At 50.7% G+C, this 15,016-nt stretch overlaps 1 protein-coding gene across 2 annotated transcripts in view; it reads right to left on the minus strand.

Moving 5' to 3' along the window:
* Positions 1 to 5,471, minus strand: part of CHRDL2 (chordin like 2) — a 33,924-nt gene extending 28,453 nt beyond the window's left edge. For both annotated transcript variants that reach the window (XM_075548666.1, XM_075548665.1), the window contains exon 1: positions 5,090 to 5,471. In XM_075548666.1, the coding sequence (XP_075404781.1) occupies positions 5,090 to 5,171 (82 nt within the window). In that variant the 5' untranslated portion in view covers positions 5,172 to 5,471. The remainder of the gene's footprint in view (positions 1 to 5,089) is intronic.
* Positions 5,472 to 15,016: the final 9,545 nt, after the last annotated feature.

A 15,016-nucleotide genomic window follows, 5' to 3' on the forward strand; every position in this document is an offset into this window, starting at 1 on the left:
TTCCTCTTTAAGCACAGACGCTCACATTAATAGAACCTTCGAGTAACAGGGCTTTAGAGATGACAACCAAGCCCATCATTTTCCAGATGTGGACTCTGTGTCCTGGAGAGGGCAAGGGATTGGCTTAAGATCATGGCTTCATGCCGGCACAGATGACAATGCTGATCTTTAGATCTGGGGAGGGTGCTTTTAGGGACCCAGACCCCCTAAGCCACAGGACTCGAGGAAATGGCTTTAAATCGCAAACAAAAGGACTTAAGTGAGACATCAAGAAGAACTTCCAAAAGAACCATCGTATCAAGGGATCATGAGGAGGGAGCGGAGGTGGGATAAGAAGAGGAGCCGATACCAAGGGCTCAAATAGAAAGTAAATGTTTAGAAAACAATGATGGCAACATAGATACAATTGATGTATAGATAGTTAAAAGAACTGGAAGAGCCTCCAATAAAATGATCTTTAAAAATAAAAGTAAATAAAAAATACTTAAAAAGAAGAACTTCCTAACTTCGATGGGTAACAAAAAAAAAAAAAAAAAGGTTTTGGGACCATCTTCTTGGGAAGAGTCCTTCCCAGAGGCTGGGGAATGGCCGAAATGATCTCTGTACAACCCTCCCAAGGGCACTGCTCTCACACCAGTCCTCGTCTTTTGGGAGGACAAGGGATGCAAGCTTCCTCTCCCAAGGCCCGGCGCCGGGGCCGGCGGCTGGGGGAACTTGAGAGGCCAGTCCTGGAACAGGTGCAACAGCTGGAGCAGCTCAGCAGCTGCGGCCCAGCTCTGCGGCGCAGCCTACAAGCCGGCGAGTGAGGCAGAGACCTCTACTGGTGAGAGAGAGGAGGTGCAGGACCCCCGGTGGAAGACACAGGGAAGCTTGTCTGTAGCCAGACTCAGCACCACCCCTCTCTCTCCCACACACACATCTGGGCAGTTGGCTGGGATGTTGGATGTGAAGTGGCTAAGTGATCTGCAAGGCAGCGCCACCCCTACCCCAGCCCCTTCAGGGACAATCTCCAGAAGGACATCATATTTGGTAAAAGTGGAGGGGCAGCAAAAAAGAGGAAGACTTCCATGAGATGGCCTGACGCAGTGGCCGGGAGTGCTTCACTCTGTTGTTCCTAGGGTGGCTATGGTTTGGAATCGATTCAACGGCACCTAACAACAACAACAACAACAATCGGACCCTTCCTTCCTGGCAGGACAGAAGTATCAGGCAGCTGGTTCACATCCCCTCAATTTCCTTTTCCAAAGGTTGGAGTGGACTCTCAGAATCCAGGCAACAGCATCTGAGGATCTTAGAGCCTTGGAATGACAAATTGCTACAGCTGGAACAATCCCAAAAGATCTCCCTGCTGAGTTCAACCAACCTGTTTCACATCTAGGAAAACAGGAACGGAGAAGGGCAGCCTACACTGGAGAGCCCTGGCTGGAGCCCCCCGCCCCCACTCCTGCTCCCACGTCTGTCTTCTGTGCCATGTCATAGTGTGGGTAGCTCCCTTCCTGCCCCATCCCTGCTCTGCTGTCTGGAACTCTTCTACCTGGGATCAAAACTTTCAATTTCCATATTATACATTCCCCTTGGAGAAGGAATCAAGGGGTTGATATTCTTTTTTTAATTTATTTTTTGGGGGGTTGTTGATATTCTTACAGTGGCAACTGACTCTCTCCTGAAAGCAGGATTGGGTGGAAGGAGGGAAGGGAAAGAGGAAGTATGTTGGATACCCTAAAGGGAGGAGTGGGAGACGGGGCAGAGGGTAATACGTACGGGGAAAACATGAAGGAGCTGACATCAGAGGGAAGCAGTGGGGTGGAATCCAGGTCCTAGTCAGGTGCTTGTCCCACAGAGGGGATGGATGTGAAAAGTCACTACGATCACACCTACCGGGCTCAGCTACAAGCTGGGATCGGTACTGGTCAGTGGCCAGGTTCAGGGATGCAGCCTGGAGAAAGGATCTAACCTAGAGGTGAAAGTGGGGTTCAATCTGAGCTCAAGGTTGGAGGGTTAGGTCTCAGTCTAGGGCTGGAATTGAGACTCACGCTAGATTGGCATTAGAGCTCAGTCTGTGACTGGAAATAGAGCCCAAGATAGAATAACCTTTGTTTGACTAGCCTTGCACTTCAACTGAGGAGCCAGCTGCCGTCTGAGCTTGCAGGCCCTTGGCAGTCCACAAGGCTGGGCCACCTCAGGAGTCTGATACCCCACAGACCTGAGCATTATTTCCAGCTGCTGCAAATCTCTTTTGAAAACCCCCAAGATGTCACCGGGAGGCCTGAGATCTCATTTGAACTTGAAAGGTGGCGCTTCAGAGGATACTTTCCTATGGGACCAGGGCAGATGCCTGGGGGGCTGTTCCTAGCTCCACCGATGGTCAGCAGTAGACACAATGAGGCTCAGAGAAGGAAAGGGTCTTGTTCCAATTTACACAGCGAATACGTGACAGAACAGGCACGGACACCTCTGTTCTGTGACAGGAGTCCCTGGGAGGTGCAGACTGTCGATGTCCAACCCAAACCTCAGAGGCTCAAGTGCTCCCAGAGGTGCCCGGTGATCTAGTTCCAAACAGCCCCTAAAGGAGTACCCTAAGGAGCACCATTCTCCGGTGACACCCATGTGCTCTCCGTGAGGCAGAATGGACTCACTGGCAACCGGTACTGACAACCGGCTTTTTCATAAATTTCAAGTGTGGCTTGGGGAAAAGCCAACCCTTTCTGGGTTTCAGCTGAACAACATGGGTAGGTACATTGAGGGACAGACGCCAAGGGCTCTTCTAGCTTGGACAGCCTCACATCCTTGAAAGGCCAGTCCACCCTAGTTATAACCAGTCTGCGTTGAGTATTTCTTCTTGCATGTCTAGACCTGTAAGCTCTCTATTTACCAGGCTGTGGGAGACGATGACACACTCCTGGCCGGGCCCCGTGAGATGTATGTTCTTTTTTTAAAATTTATTTATTTATTTAAACAATTTATTAGGGGCTCATACAACTCTTATCACCATCCATACATATACATACATCAATTGTATAAAGCACATTCATACGTTCCCTGCCCCAATCATTCTCAAAGCATTTGCTCTCCACTTAAGCCCCTTGCATCAGGTCCTCTTTTTTTTTCCCCCTTCCCTCCCCATTCCCCCAAGATGTATGTTCTTGAGGGCCGGCGAAGACATAGAGGAAGGGAGACTGGCTTGGGCCAGGTTGCTGGAAAAGGGGTGGCTCAAGTGAGGCCCCCGTTGGGATGGCAAGAACAAGTGGCAAAGAGGGCAGTATGAGTGAGAAATGAGTAATTCTGCCCAGTGGTCTGACTCTCGGCGGGCTCAGAAAGCGATGGCGAGAGAAAGAACGGCACGGAGAACATTCTGCGCAGGTTCCAGTAAGAAGCGTGCGCGCTCATGGGAAACCCCTACGGCTCAAGTAGGGGGAGGTGACATTTCCTGAGCACCCCACCTGGTGCTGAACACATGTACCTCATGCAATCTTCCCAAGAACCCTTCTGGCTACAAGTTAGGACCCCCTCTGACAGATGAAGAACCTGAGGAGCTGCAATTTAGGGAAAGTCACCAAGCCTAAAGAAGTAGGGCCAGGACAGGAACCCAACACGGAGCCCCTTCCCTATCGGTTGCCGATGGACGTCTGCGTGTGTCCTGTTGTCGATCAGACACACACCCTCTTACCCTGTCTGTAACAAAACCCTGCCGCCAGTTCCAGAAAGTCACATGCTCAAGGGAAGGCATAGACGGGAGAGCCCTGGCTAGAGAGGAAAGACCAGCAGGCGGGGGTCGGAGCCTCAGGCTCTGCCCTGTGTGACCCCGAGCGGGTCACTGCCCCTCCTTGGCTTCAGTCTCTTTACTGGGACCCTGGGGTTTGAACTAAGGGCCTCCCTTCTCATTGAGTGACCTTTGGTTTGGTTTTTCATCCTTCCAGCGTTCCAAGGGATTTGCACAGAGTGAGAGAGGAGGCAATCTACCAGCCTATTGTGGGGGCAGTGAGGAAACTGAGGTTCGGAGAGGTGTATAACTTCTGGAGCTCACATCAGTGGTTCTCAACATGTGGGCAGCGACCCCCTTGGGGGCTCAAATGATTCTTTCACACGAGTTGCCCGATTCAGAACAGTAGCAAAATGACAGTGATGAAGTAGCAACGAAAATAATTTTATAGTTTGGGGGGGTCACCACAACATGAGGAACTGTATGAAAGGGTCGTAGCATTAGGAAGGTTGAGACCCACTGGTCTAATGGAAAACCTGCATTAGGAAACTGCTCAGGAACCTGCCTGGCACCAGCCTGGGGTAATTGCTTGTCATTGTCTCTCATGTAATCTTTGTAACAGACCTGGGAGTTTTACTAGCGTTTCATCGGTTAGGAAACGGAGGCACAGAGTGTAGAGGTGAAAAAGATGCCTTCTCTACCTGCCGGTACTCAACGGGGCTGGAAAAAGGTAGACTGGTCTGTCTCACTTGACTCCCAGAACTCCAAGTCGGGGCTCCGCCCAGCCCCATGGGGCAGGGAAGGAGCAGGAGGTTTGGTATAGCAGAGCTCAAACCTGGGGTGGTTTACTAGCTCTGTAACCTTGGGCACATGCCCCCGTCCCCTTTCAGCTTAAGTTTTCTCCTTTGTAAAATGCAAAGGCACCCGCTCCTTGGCGGGTTGGGAAGGTCAAGAGATGAAGAAACGAATGGGCCAGTTAGCTGTTCATTTCTCCCCACACCCTTTCTAAATGCAGCAGGCTGGTTGGGTTCCCCACACTGCCTAGTTGCAGCCAAATACGCCTGAACTCTCGACTAGAACGATTAATTTCCCCCAAAGCATAATGCCTGCCCTCTCCCCCACTGCTCTCAGGCCCCCTTTATCGAGGCCGTATCATCAGCTCCCTGGCTCAGAGCCAGGTCTACTGCGCGCCCTCCTACCCCCCAAAAAAACAAAACAAAAAACCAAAACCCCACCAAAACTAATCAGCTCACAGAGATTGCAGAGGGGTGTCCAGCACTTTGGGCGCACGTGCTGCCCAGGTGACTGTTGGGGTCCCCGGACTGGACACGAGCCCTCCCACCCAGGGCTCCCCGCGCCCCCACCGGCTCAGCATCCCCATCCACTTACGGGCTCTAGCGTGGGAGTCCAAGGGGAACCAGAGCAGCGCGAATCCCAGCAGGCACGAGAGGACCCTCACGTCGGGCACCATCCTTCCACGCGCCGAGCCGGAGGGGGCGTGGGGAGGAGGCGAGGCGTGCAGGACACTGAGGCGCACGCAGGGTCACCACACAGGCCACCGAGCCCCGGAGCGCCGCGGCGCCGGAGGAGAACCGGACGAGGGTGGTGGGGAGACTAGCAGAGGGCGCCCCAAGGTGGGACTAAGGAAGGGGCAAGCGAGCCAGGGGCGAGAGCGCAGAGCGAGAGAGGCACGCGAGCAGGGCAGCCGGGGAGCGGCGAGCGCGCGGCGTCGGGCGAGGCGCGCGAGACCACCGGGCTGTCTCCGGCACGCGGGCAGGCGGCAGCCGGCGCCCCTGCTCGGCGGGCTCGGGGTCTCGGGGCCCGGCGGCGGCGGCGCGGCAGTCGTGGGCTTGGCGGAGCGCGGGCCGGCTGAGCACGCCTAGGGCGCCAGGCGCGGCGCTCGGGCGCATTTGTACTTTGCCGCGGGAAGCGGGCAGCCGGGCCTGGCGCTGGCCGCGTCCTGGCGCCTCCTCCGGGGCACCGCGGGCTCGGTGGATTGGCCACTCGAGAAACAGGCCCACTGCCCCCACCCCCGCGCCACCCCACCCCCCTCTCTCGTGCGGGTCTCCGGGACAGACGCCCCAGGCGCGGCGCCGGGAGGAGGCGAGGGGGCTGGCGGGGGGAAGGGGCCACCGGGCCACTGGGTTTAACCCCTGCCTCCCCGCGACGCCCAGAGCGCAGGAGCATGAGCCTGGCTAGACTGGAGATGGACCTTTCGGCGGGGTCAGAAGGAGAGGCCAAGGTCCGGGTGGGGAAGGGGGCTGAGGGAACCCGACACCGCAGCGTAGGACGCTGGGCCGTGAGTACACAGAACTCAGTGACCAGAAGGAATCAGGGCGCTTGTGTGGCTTCATTCTGTATCCCTGTCTCTGGAAGTGCTAGTTTCCATCTCTTCTTCTCTCTTCTTCGCAATTGTTGTGAAGATCAAGGGAGAGACTGAAAGTCAAGACACTCTGAAGCCCACAGGGAAGGGGGTCATAATTCCAGGGGCCCGGAATGCCTTTCCCGGTTCGCTTCACTTCCTTCATTCCACATTCCCCTGTGGAAAGCCGGCCCAGCTGGTCCTTCAAGATCTTCCTCTGGGGAATCATACATGTTTCTCCTCCAGCCTGAAGCAGGGGGCCTTGGCAATGCTGTGGGGTTAAAGTTGAACTGCTAACCACAAGGTGCGGGTTCAAACCCGCCAGCCAGCCACCAGTCACTAACCCACCAGCCAATCCACGGAAGAAACATAAGTCTCCGCTAAAGATTTACAACACCATAGACCGATGCCAATGGGTGGAAGCAGGACATACTTCTCAGTCGTGGGTCATATTCAGTCACCTCCATGAGCATGATGGGGGAATCAGCTTCTGTACAGTCAGACAGTTTCAGGAACCCTCTGGGAATGTTAGGAATTGGGACCAACTTCAGGGCTTTGGTGTTTTAAGGGGCACACAACCCCCTCTGTCCACATCACAAATACCTAGGCTCTGCAGTCAAGAAGGCCAGTCTGTGTTCTGAGCCCTCTCTAACTTCCTCAATCGCATCCAGTTTCTTTTGGATTTCAGTTTCCTGACCAGCTCCTTGCACGGAGTTCCTGGGGACTCCAGTGAGGAGGGGAGGAGACAGCCCCTGGGAAGCAAGACATCAGATGGGTGTCTGAGCCATTTCCCCTGGTTGGTCTGGAATCAGATAGCTAGGCTACACTACTCCCTGGACTAGCTCTTTGCAAAGATAGCCCCCTGGACACGTTTTTGCCACTAGGCTACTCCCATCTCTAAAACAAAATGGTCAGAGGAACCCGAACAACTAACTACTCTGGGATGATTCTTTCCCCCAGACTCTCAGTTTCGGAGATACACACGATTTCCCCTCCGGTGTCATGCCGCCTTAACTTCTCTCACTCAGTCTGTCTGGTCACTTCTTCCTTTAACAGAGAATGAGAGCTAGATGGATCATCCTTGGCTTCAGGGAGTGCAGAGTGAAAGAGTTTACTTGCAGAAACAATCTCAAACCAAGGACCTGGGACAGAGATCTTTTCCTTTCTCGATTTTTCAATTTTAAATCTGCTGTGAACATACACGGGTGTCCTCTGCGTGAGAGAGTGGAAGGTTGGCCTCCGCTACATCTTGCCCATCCTGCTTCTAAAAAGATCACTCTCCTCATCTCATTCCTCCTCTCGTGCTGGCCATCAGCATCTCTTACTTGGACTTTCCAAAGAGCTTGGTAGCAGGTCTCCTGCCCTGGTCTGGGCCACTCTGTCCTCCCATCTGCCAGGAAGGAGAACACAATGTGGATGATTTCCATCGACAAACATGATCATCTCACTTTCCCACCTAAAACTCACCAGTGGCTTCCTATTGCTTATTGAATGATTAGAATCCAGAATTTCCCTGCCACTTGCTCCATACTCTCAAAAAACTACTCACCTCTCCAAACTGGTCCAGCCATTTTCATGTCTGTCTGCTTTTGTATGTTTTCCTTCTGTGTTCAAGTTTCAAGACTGTGTTCCTGCTCCTCCAGCTAGTCCACCATCCGTCAGCTCACAGTCACCATCCTGAGGCCTTCCCTGATCCTCCTAGATCAAGGGCGTTCCTGGTCATGGGTGTTTTCTACACCACTTTGATTGATAGCTATTGGGGCACATCTATTTATTTGCATATCTATCCTGCAGGTGACTAGGAAGGAGCCCTGGTGGAAGAATGTTTCAGGAGCTCTGACTGCTAGCCCATAGGTGGGTGGTTTCAGGTTTGAGACTGAGTTTGAACCCTTCTGGCTTTCTAGCATGGGGGCTGGGCATGTTGGGGGCAGGGTTAGGGAGGTTCCACTTGCAAGAGTGGCAGGGGAGACCTGATGCTTTGTTCCCACGAGGGCTGCAGTCTAGAAAACCCTATGGGACAGCCCTGCTCTGTCCTATAGTGTCGCTATGAGTCAGAATACACTCAGGGGCCCCCAACACCACTACCAACGCTCAACTATTCCAGCGACAGAACCAAGGCCCGGTGATTCCCAAGACCCATCGGTGATATTTTGATGCAATAAAATTCATTAAAAACAAAATAACCCCATGCTCATACAGGCCCCCTGCCATTAGCACCCAGTACAGCAGCTAACACAAAGGTATTGAATGAATGGTTGTTATTTGAGATGAATGACAGTAATTTTGAAAAGAGGACATTATTCTCCTCTGGGAGTAGTTTAATTCCCCAAATGGACCTCAGCTTTCACTGTGATTGACAACAACCTGAGGAACTGCTCTGGGTCTTCTGTAGACTTGCTGTTGTAGAATGGTTGCCCCTAGATTATCTAATCTCCTTATAAAAGGAGATTTCACAAATCCTTTCAAAATCTAGTCAGGCAAACAAGCAAGAAGCAAACCGTATCCACACACAGCACTTTGTTGCGCCAAGGGGTTTGTCTGGCGCCTGCTGGCTCTTCTGATAGGGACTTCCGAAGCAGCCAGCCATTCCTCTGTTGGACAGCTCTGACTTTTGGGGAGGGAGTTCTTTATATTGAACTGAAATCTGATTCTCTGTGACTTCCCAGCTCTGCCCCCCCCTGGGGGGGGGCGACACACAGAATCAGCTGGTGCCTTTTGTCCTTTGAGAGGCTGACCGAGTGTGAAGGCCAGAACAGACTGCCTTCTCCCAGGTCTCACCCTTCCCCATCGGAGAGCTCCTATCACCTCATTCTTCCAAGGAGCGTAGCTCTTCTCACTTCCACAGCTCTCCATGTACTCTCTCTTCTCTCTCCACCCACTCTCACCTGTCTGGCAACCTGACTGCTCTTCTAAGGAACAAGGGTATTGGTCACCTCCCTCAGTCACCCAGCAATTACTGAGTGCCAACTCTGTGCCTGCAGAATGAAGCAGACCTTGTGTTTAGATGCTCTTTGAAGCTCTGTGTGGTCCCTGCATCAGGTTCTCTGTCCCCCCAGCTTCTGTAGTCACATCGTAGCTCTTATCACATCAGTAATATCAATAGGTTTTTGTGTCATGTCCTTAACGCTGAGTTCCTTGAGAGCGCAGATCACTAGTTCATCTCTTCCCGGCCTTCAGCACAGAGCTTTGTACCTAACAGTTGACAAATACAGGTTAGCTGAAGAATATCCCTAGAAAAGCCAACGCCAAACAAACAAACAAACCTCCCTGTGAGCCAGTTGATTCTGATTCATAGTCTCCCTATAGGACAGGGAAGAACTGCCCTCGAGGGTTCCTCCGGCCGTAGATGCTCACGGGAGCAGGAAGCCTTATCTCTCTCCTGGGTAGAGGATGGTGGTTTCGAATGGCTGACTTTGCAGTTAGGAGCCCAACTTATAACTCACCAAGCCACCCGGGCTCCTTTGAAGAACCCCAGGTTTCTTCAAATGGTCTTTTTGTTTATATTAAATGAGATGGCCAGGCCTCCTCCTGGGCTACAAAGTATTCCATGATGTAAAACTAGCAAAGCCATAGCATCATATGGATCAGTGTCAAGGAATGATCTCTTAATGTAGTCCACTCACCTCTGCCACTAATTCTAAAACCAGGCTCACCACCCAGTCCAATAGAAGAGAACTATATCATAGAGGCTCTATCTCAATGGTGTGTCGGTAGATGGTTAACAGCCAGCTATTGGGGAGGGGGAAAGGGGAACCTTGCTTTATAGCAGCTGCCAATATCCATGGTGTAAATACTCCTAGCCTGGTCCATTTCAAGCTCTCAAGGTGATGTCGCTGAATGAGGAATTGGGAAGAGCTGCGTAGCAGCTGTTATATAGTATATATAGTTATATAGTATAATATATAGTATATATAGTATATATATAGTATATATAGTTATATAGTATATATAGTTATATAGTTATATAGTATAACACACATATATATAACACTGTTATATAGTATTTCGCCATACAGACAGCAGGGAAAAAACACTGGTAATCAAAAAATGTAGCAAAATAATTAGGAAGTGATGGATTTTGAGTGTTTGTTACATTTTACTTTTGACATGTTTTTTAATGACAACTTTATACAATTCCATTTTTAGTAACAACTCCCTTTAACAACCGACTTGCAGAATTCCTGAAAATATAACAGTTGGCTCTCCTGAGCCAGTGGAAGCCAATTCTAGCCTACTATTTTTATTTGGTGATGTCTTGAGATGGGAATAGATGGCTTTTTTAAAGCTGGATTGTACTTAGATACATCAGGAGGAAAGTCTTATTTAAAACAACTGCCAAAGTGGATTTCTTTGTAAAGCGAACAGTTCCCTCCCCATTCCTGCATCACAACCAAGTCAGAGTTACTCATCTGTACTTAATGAGTTACTTGCCTTGACTTAAAACTCAGTACTATGTCAGGAGCCCTGTGGTGGCACGGTAGGCTAAGCATCAGGCTGCTAACTGAAAAGTCAGCAGTTCAAGACTGCTTGCCACTCTGCGAAAGACAGATGAGGCTGCTTGCTCTTGCTAAGGTTTAGGGTCTGGGAAACCCTCTTTAGGGCCGCGATGACTCAGAATTGACTCAGTGGGTTGGGGTCCTTCTTTCAGGAAGACGGTCCCGGTGGTGCAGTGGGTGGAGCCACCTCGATAGATGAGGTTACTCCTTTTGCAAAAAGTCACCCTCTTGGGAACCCCGTGGAGCTGTTCCCCTCTCTCCATAGGGCCACGATGAGTCTGAACTGATTTGATGGCTGTCAGCGGGGAGGGATTATTTTAAGAACAAACTCTGGGGTGGTAATGGTTAAGCACTTGGCAACTGATGAAAAAATGGGCAGTTCAAACCTACCCAGTGTCTCAGGGGGGTGGGGGGAGGTCTGGCCAATAAACACAAGTAGGATTAACTGAAGGGCAGAGGGATAAATGGCTTGGTGAGCCTTGCCTTGGTTGTTCTGTGCCTCAGTTTAAAGGGGTACACTACCTATGGGATGCCTAGCCTGTGGACTGTGTCACTGCAAGTTGAGGTCCCTTTAATCCCACATGATTGGAATGTTCGTCTCTGGAGCTGGGGACCGACATTTGGTGACAGTTGGTGACTTGCCTTGCTGTTCGCTGCCTGGGTATATATATCCCAGCACTCTCTACAGAAAGGGACTGGCAACTGGCGACTCTCAAGCCTTAAAGGACTGCTAGTGTCTCACTGCTTTATAATTTAACTGTTAATTTCGTGCATCATCTATGTGTATATAATTTAATGGTTCATTTCTTGTATTATATATCTTTATAAACATATTTATATATGATTACTAGCCATCTAGTTTCTCTAGAGAACCCTGTCCAACACAGTGGGCATGAAGGGGCTCCCAGAGTTTTCCATAGACACAAATCAAATAATGTGTCTTCCTTGCTTAAAGCCTTCCCGTTGCGGAAAATCTGTCTAACCCTCCTCACTACAATTTATAAAGCCCTCCATGACCTGATCCCTGTCTGCCCTCTGACCTGACTAAGCTCCAGCAGGCTGGCTTCCATTCCAGCCCTGGGATACACCAAGCTGCAGCATCCTCCTCAGGTCTTTGAACTTGCTCTTTCTCCTCCTTGTCCCAAGGCTGACTCCTCTTCATTCAGCTCAAATGTGACCTGCTCAGTGAGGTTTGTGCCCCCTATCTAATGATGTGTCTGCCTCCAGGCATTTTCTATTCCATTGCCGTGTGTGTGTGTGTGTGTGTGTGTGACTAAGCATTATCAAGGGGACTCTGGTGGCATCATGGGTTATGCACTAAGTTGCGAACCTCAAGGTTGGCAGTTTGAACCCACCAGCTGCTCCACAGAAGAACGACGAAGCTGTCTTCTCCTGTAAAGATGTCAAGTGTCAGAGACCTGAAGTGGCGGTTCTTTTCTGCCCTACAGGGTTGCCGTGAGTCAGAACGAACTTGATGGCAGCGGATTTGGTGTTTTGGCTTTATCATGATCTGCAAACCTTGCCTGAGAGCATGAGCATGCCATGCCGCCTGGACTGTACTTCTTGCTCACTGCTGGATCCCTGTCCGTCCCCACCCCCAACCCCTGTGTCATACTTACCAGTGTGACTGTGTATTTTCTTCGATGAATGAAATTCTTACCTGGATGGTCCGACTCCAGTGAGGGGTGAATGCCAGGTGCGCAGAACACCGGATCCTGTGAATCCAGTCAACCTAATGTTTGTCATTACGGTGACTGACCGGCTTCTCTTTAGTTGTCCCACAGCCACTGTTGTCCACGGCAGTGCTGCAGGGTCCATGCCATGTATGGACCAGACGAATGAACGGAGACTTTACAGAGCTGATCTCAAACTTGTTTCCGAGTCGTTTTTAAGAAAGCGTCTCATTGGCACAGAATCCACATATCACACACATGGAAGGTTCCGTGACGTCAAGAAGAGTTGCACCGTTATCACCACAGTCAGTATCAGGACACTTTCTTCTTCCCGGTACTCACTGCTATCAGCTCCAGATCCCCTCCCAACCTCCTCTGCCGTACCCCCAAGAAACCCTGAGTCTAGTTCCTGTTTCCATGGATGCACTTGTCCTGGATCCTTCCCTATCTACTACCCACCTCCATCCCCAAAGAGCGCACGCTACTCCAGCCTCCTATCTATATGATGCTCTACCTATTTGGAACCAATCATTTTCACTTAACACACCGTGTCTTTCCATGTCTCTGTGTTTGGTTCCTTCTATTTGGAGGGTCTATGCCCTTTCATTGATAAGGTCCTCTTCTTCCTTTCAGACCCAATTTTGTATCCTTGCCGGGTAGTTAGTCAATAGCTCTTCTGGGTTTCCATATCACCATTTATACAGTACTAACCACTCATCTCCTGAATTATTGTTAATTGTTGACCTGTCTGCCGGGCTCCCAGCCTTACACAGTGGACTCCTTGAAAGCAGGGACAACCTACCTTCATCCCTGTATTTTCAGAAGCCATTGCTTGCCACACAGTAAGTAGTTTTCACAATACGTATTGAAACCATCAAGCTAGTGTTGGGCGCAGGCTGCTCGCAGAGCCATGGGCTAGGTGGAGGATAAGATGTCCACTGATGGTAAAAACGTGGTCTCTGAGCCTTGCAGTCTGAGTGAAGAGACAAGTACTTTTCCTAAAAAACAAAAGCTACCATGAAAAACAAGTGCATTCTAGAATTAAATGTGAGACCAGAAACAACTTGGCGTGGTGGACTGAGTGGTGTAGCTTGTAGTTCCCGCTTGACCATCAACTCACTGGTGTGACTTTGACAAATTATTTCCCTTCTTTAGTGGTGGCATTTCTGCTCTGTAAACAAAGAGGTTGGGTCAGAAGCCTTAGGTGATTTCCAAAGCCAACTCCAGACAGCCCAGACATTTGCCTCCATGGAAACTGGGTGACCAGTCCGTCGGCTGAGCTCAGTAGTCTCCGTTTGCCCCCTGGTGGTCTTCCAGCCACATCACATCCCGGGAGCTTGGCTGTAGGCTTTAAGCCAGGGAAGAGGATGGATAGCAGAGCTCAGAGGCCAGCAGACAAAGAACTGCGGGCCAATGACCACTCTAAAAAGCAAATCAACCCGGTTTCACACGGGGCACAGGTACACTGGGATAGGATCTTATTTCCTTCAGGATGAAGGAATTTGGGAGATGATGCTCTGTTTCCTGCCCCCTCCTGAACCTGTCTTGTATTGCCTCTTCCCCAAGGAGATTCAGTCCGTCTAGGGGAGACAATTTTGAAGCTCCTTGAATTTTTCTCCTGTTTCATCATAACGCTCTCCCTGAGGGAAAGTCTTGCCCACAGGATGTAGAGCGGTCCATGTATGTATTTAAGACAAAATGGGATTTCTCTCCCTTTCACTCCGTCCTTGGGGTAGGGCTGTGAGCCACTGCTTCTTGGGGACTTGGCCACATCCAGTTAAGGCACAGGCAGTCCGTGGGTTATGAATGGGGTGTCTCTAAGTTGAATTTGTCGATGAGTCATGACAGACATATGCGATTCTTATTTAACCTTCCACTGGCACAAAGCAAAGGCGCTCTGGCAGTGGAGTGGCTACTCTTTGGGCTGTTGACCACAAGGTCGGCAGTCTGAAACCACCTTGGGAGAAAGACAGGGATTTCTGCTCTTGTCAAGAGTGATCATCTCAGAAACTCAGAGGGCAGTTCTGGCCTGTCCTATGGGGTCGCGATAGGTTGGCATCCACTCGGTGGCAGCGAGTTTGGTTTGGTACAAAGCAGGAGCCCTGACGGGGCAGTGGTTAAAGTGCCTGGTTGCTAACTGAGATCATGATGGTTCAGACAGGGCAGCCACTCCATGGGGAAAGATGGGCCAGTCTGCTTCCACAAAGACGTGCGGCCTTGGAAACTGAGGCAGCCCTAGTCTTCCGTAGAGCATCGCCATGAAACAGAATCGACTCCACAGCCACAGTTGATTCTGATTTAGTGCAAGGAATGGCCTGCAACCTTCTCAGTGATTTCCAAGTGGAGATGGCCATGAAGAATGAGCTGTGGGTAGGGATTGGCTCGGCTGTTTCAAAGTGAGGACAGATGTACATCACGTGAAAGGGCAAGTTGAAGGAATCCCTGAGTCAGCTGTGCATAACTCGCAAATTGTGGTGGGATCTCTGTGAGGAGAACCGAGAAAGAGACAGACTCTGTGGGAAACTGTTCAGGATGCTCCGTGTCCTCTTTCAGTTGGGTCATTCTGAGATGGGGCTGGGAAGGCCCATTTCCCCAACATTGCTTCTGTCTTTCCTAAATGTTGAGCCTAAACCGAACCCCAAAGCCACACTCACTGCATCGAGTCCATGCTGATGCATGCTGCACATGAAGGAATTTGTAAAGTCATCTGGACCACCTCAAAAAAAGAACTGAAGCAGAAAGGTGAGTAGGAGCTTGGACTCTTGGGTCAGAACCTAAAGCAGTG

Source organism: Tenrec ecaudatus, chromosome 4 (assembly GCF_050624435.1).
Source record: "Tenrec ecaudatus isolate mTenEca1 chromosome 4, mTenEca1.hap1, whole genome shotgun sequence".
Classification (NCBI taxonomy): Eukaryota; Metazoa; Chordata; class Mammalia; order Afrosoricida; family Tenrecidae; genus Tenrec; species Tenrec ecaudatus.